The sequence below is a fragment of the Mus pahari genome, chromosome 5 (assembly GCF_900095145.1).
Source record: "Mus pahari chromosome 5, PAHARI_EIJ_v1.1, whole genome shotgun sequence".
NCBI lineage: Eukaryota > Metazoa > Chordata > Mammalia > Rodentia > Muridae > Mus > Mus pahari.
Window position 1 is genome coordinate 20,935,291 of NC_034594.1, and position 4,718 is coordinate 20,940,008.

Genomic DNA, 4,718 nt, shown 5'->3' on the forward strand with positions numbered 1-4,718 from the left:
CCACTGATGGCCGATTAGGTCATCTTCTGCTACAAATGCAGCTAGAAACACAAACCCAGGGGGTACTGGTTAGTTCCTGTTGTTGTTCCACCTACAGGGTTGCAGATCTTAGTCTGAGGGTTGTGGCTCAGCTAACTCAGTGGCCAAGCATACTCACAGCAGCCAGGGTTTGGCCTCCACCACGGAAAGAAAACACTTAGAAGAAAAGACATAGAGTTTGGGGGCTTGTTCTGTTTTAAGTTTTCAGAAGACATGGGACTTTGTCCTGCCGCATCTCTCTCCATCTGTTCCAAGTATAGAAAGTGTGAGAGCAAGGGGGACTTGTGTCCTCAGCTGCCTTGTTTTGAAAGAGGACTGGGAGTCTGTCAAAAAAAGAAAACATTTGGCAAGTGTAATTTCTTTTGTTTTCTATTTAAGCAAAGCCAGTGGAGGGAGAATGAGAAGCTAGGAGAGGAGAGAAGCCTGTGGTGGGTGGTGGCAGCTGTGCCTGGGGCTGGGGAGGGATAACATTGGGCGCTAACCTGGGAACTGCACTTCCCAAGGAGGATGCTCCCTACTGGAAATGGGGCACCAGGCAGCCAGGGCTTTTTGAGGGTGTAAGTCTAAACACATCTAAATCTTTACACGAGAAGGCTCAGTTCCTTCTTAAACAGTCAAGAAATAAGAGCGTAGGAGATCTCCACCCCTCTGTCTCTTTATTCTTTCCTTTCACTCTCAAAAACAAAAAAACAACAAACAAACAGACAGACAGACAAACAAGCAAACAAGCAAACAAAACAACAGCAGCAACAAAAAGTTCCAGAACTTTGGAAGCCATCTATTTAGCATTAAATTTTATCCCGGAAAAAGTCATTGGGGTTGGTTGTCCCCAAACACAAATTGATACCTTCTTAGTACATACCCGTGATTCCTAAGCTGGATGCTTGGGACCCACAACCTCCTCCTCCCAAACCATGGATATGATTGTCAAGCTCTCTTAAGATGTCTGGTCAGTACGGATGGGCTTCTCCTCGGGTCCTACTTAACTTCTCCTCGGGTCCCACTTCCTTGCCTGACTGTGGGCAGGGAGGCAGAAACACCAGTGCCAACTTCTCTCTCACATATATGCTGGCTTCTCTCTCACGTGTATGCAGGCTTCTCTCTCACGTCTATAGTAACCTCTACTCTTAGATCCTCACTTTTTTTCTGATCTCTCCCCACTCTTTCTCAGCCAAGAGCTGTTATGCACCTTCTATGAATACTGTTTGCCAAGAACTCCAGACAGTGTGAAATCTTTCTGTGTTCCTTTGGCTTCTGTCATCTTAAATGCTATCTTACCATTTTATTTTCCATATGTGAGTGTTGTGCACAGGACGATGATGTGTCTTGTTCATCTGTGCTCTGGTGTACACAGTAATGGCTCTCATTCCTGGTTGTCTGGGAAACACTGTCATCGACGGACACATTGACCTCATGTGCTGTATGTAGTGCTGGACTTCTCAATGTTACAGGACAGATTAGGAGTCATTAAAATAATGAAATTTCTAGTATGCCAGATTAGGAGCGACTCCCCTGGTTTTGCTTGGCATAGTTAGTACAGGTCTCAATTGCCTACATCTGGAATTTTATTAGGAAGCAGTGGGAGACTTAGGATTCAATTAGGAATTGCAGAAACGGTGCCACCTGTTCAGTCTAGATTTCATTCCCCCGAGTGAGGCATGAGGATGAGCCACATCTCTCACAGTTTGGCTGTGAGAACATAGTATAACAGCACAGAATGCCGTGTCAGCCAGCAGGGCATGTGGAGGTCACTGGGCCCAGCCTGCAGTGCACACGGCAGTGACCCAGGGTTCACACTGTCTACTTGAGGGATCTGGTGGAGTCCTTTCTTGAGCGTGTCTCTTTTCCTTTTCAGATGAGAAGCTGTATGATGCTTATGTCTTATACCCCAAGTACCCGAGAGGAAGCCAGGGCCATGATGTAGACACACTGGTACTGAAGATCTTGCCCGAGGTGCTGGAGAAACAGTGTGGATATAAGTTATTTATATTTGGCAGGGATGAATTCCCTGGACAAGGTATGTTTTAAGTGAGCCTTTATAGAACAAATGGAAAAGGTAACAAGAAAACGATAAAAGAGGGCCAGTCCTGTCATCCCAGTGCTGGAATGCTGAATCAGGACAAATGGGAATACTGGGACAGTTGCGGTTGTGTGTATAGACCCGACCTCATCAGAGGACAACAACAACAAAGGAAACCCTCTCCCCTCCTCTCCTCTCAACCCCCAATGACTTACTGCCTCCATTCAGGGTCCACATCCAGAAGTTTCTATTACCCCAAAACAGTGCCACCAGCTGGGGACCAGTGTTCAAAGAGCCCATGGGAGACATTTCATATGCAAACTCTGGTATTCTCTGTCTAAATAAGTCGGACAGTTGTTGTAGTTCTGTTTACTATGCATGTAGTTTGGGAGGTTCATGAATGGCAGCATTTGCATGGGTAGGATAGGAATGGATGTTTTCCTGGCTTGAGAGACCTGTAAATGCCATCACAGGGCTATCTTACACAAAGCCCCTCCTGCTCTTTACTTACAGCAAAATAATTGGATACTAAAGTAAGCACCCCTTTATTTCTCACTAGGAAAGGCATTTTTAAAATACTGTTTAAAGGATATGTATTGGCTATCTCTAAATACTGGGCAGTTTATATAGTAGAATTACAAAAACAAACAAACAAAACCCAACAAAACCAAAACCAACTGAAAAGAAATTGTCCTCAGAAATGTCACCCTGCTCTTACCCCTCACAGGGGGCAATTGCCAACCAGTTAGAACTTGTAAAGTTAATACCGGTGGGCTCTTCCTTCCTCTTCCTGAGAAACCATCATGGTGTGCTATTTGGCTTCAGAATTAATGATGCTAACTTGGAGCGTTTAGCTAACTATAAAGAACATGAAGCGCAGTCCTTTGCTCTTTAAAAATAGATTTTAAAATATGCTTATTGTGTAGCTTACTCGAGAATCAGCTGCTCTAGGAATATGGCATAATGAGATATAGGCTCGGAGAAAGAGACTTAACAATAAGTAACAAAACACAGGGTAACTGCCAAATGAAAGAAGCAAGAGATGACTGATTCCTGTGTTTTATAAAAAGATAAGGGAGAGAACATATTCCTATATGTTCGGTGGATGTGCAGTCAGGTGTGGGGGAAGCGGGTGCCTCTGTGGGCCCATGCTGAGGCATCCCTTCCCCCTGAGGGACCAGACACACGAAGGTATAGTATAGAATAGAGTTTATTCAGGGCATAGGGAGGAGAGTTGAGAGGGTAGTAGAGAACAGAGAAAGGCAGAGAGAGAGAGTAGAGGAAAAGGGCAGCCATGAGCACTTGGAGAAAGAGGGGGGAGGAGGGAGAGGACAGAGCAGGAGCAAGAAGGCAAGAGAGAGCAGAGGGGGCAAGCAGCCCCTTTTATAGCCAGTCAGGCACCCCTGGCTGTTGCCAGGTAACTGTAGGGTGGAGCTTAGAGAAAAAAAAAAACACTAACACTGATGGCCACTGGGGACCAGAGCACAGACCCTGCGCCGACAGTGGAAGAGAACGCTCATCTCTCTGAGCATCAGTCCCGTCTACTGGAAAGTCCCTTTCCTTTACCTGGTGCCCTTTCCTCCCATTTCTGGTAGCAGTACAGCCCTGGTGTTTTTGTGCTGGGTCTTCTGAATCCTTCTTCTCCCTTCCAGCCGTGGCGAGTGTCATTGATGAAAACATTAAGCTGTGTAGGAGGCTGATGGTCTTCGTGGCACCAGAGTCATCTCGCCTCGGCTTCCTAAAGAACTTGTCAGAAGAACAAATCGCTGTCTACAACGCCCTCATCCAGCACGGCATGAAGGTCATTCTGATTGAACTGGAGAAAGTCAAAGACTACAGCACCATGCCGGAGTCCATTCAGTACATCCGACAGAAGCACGGGGCCATCCAGTGGGACGGGGACTTCACAGAGCGGTCACGGTGCGCCAAGACCAAGTTCTGGAAGAAAGTGAGATACCACATGCCACCCAGGAGGTATCCAGCATATTCCCCAGTCCAGCTGCTGGGGCACGTGCCCGGCGATGGCAAGGCAGGCAAATGCAATGCTGCCACAGGGCTCATCACTCCCTGAGAGTGGTTAGTGTATGGTGGCTCACACTACATCCTCTCTGAAGTGTCTACTCGCCTAGCTGGCTCTTTTGTGCTTGTGAGTGACCTTGTCCTTGCCCTTGTAGCTTTTTGTTGATTTGTATTCTTTGTTGGATGCTTTTGGTCATCGCCGATCCTTATTACTCCTGTTATGGCTCCTGAAAACCCATATACTCCCCAAGCATGGGGTGGCGCTAATGTTGGGCCTCTGTGTCAGCAGGATACTGAGGGTGACAGATCAGGTGACCAGGATGCTTGATCCTGGTTTGAGATGGGAGGCTGGGCAGTCTGAGGATGCCAAGTAGAGAGCCTTAGGGAAGACCAGCAAGGACAGTAGTACAATGTCTGTGTTTGTCTGGGGTCCACAAGATTCTAGTCCTCGGGCAGTATAGACTGCATTTGAATCTCCTTCATTTTCCTATTGCATTTAGATAACTAACCATTGTGAGAACAGGACGGAGGACTAGGGGAGGGGAGTGTGTGTGTGTGAGGTGACAGTCACGTGATCAATCCTGGGAAATCAGATTCAGGAAAGCAGCATTAGGGAGCAGATCTGAGTTTATTGTGCAGA

The 4,718-nt window shown here is 46.8% G+C and overlaps 1 protein-coding gene across 2 annotated transcripts in view; it reads left to right on the forward strand.

The window, feature by feature from the left end:
- Il1rl2 (interleukin 1 receptor like 2) overlaps window positions 1-4,156 on the forward strand; it is a 39,258-nt gene extending 35,102 nt beyond the window's left edge. Inside the window, exons 10-11 of one of the 2 annotated variants that reach the window (XM_021198901.1) lie at window positions 1,895-2,056; window positions 3,712-4,156. In XM_021198901.1, coding sequence (XP_021054560.1) covers window positions 1,895-2,056; window positions 3,712-4,130 — 581 coding nt within the window. In that variant the 3' untranslated portion in view covers window positions 4,131-4,156. The remainder of the gene's footprint in view (window positions 1-1,894; window positions 2,057-3,711) is intronic. The other variant, XM_029539046.1, reaches the window with a different exon arrangement.
- The last annotated feature ends 562 nt before the right edge of the window (window positions 4,157-4,718 follow it).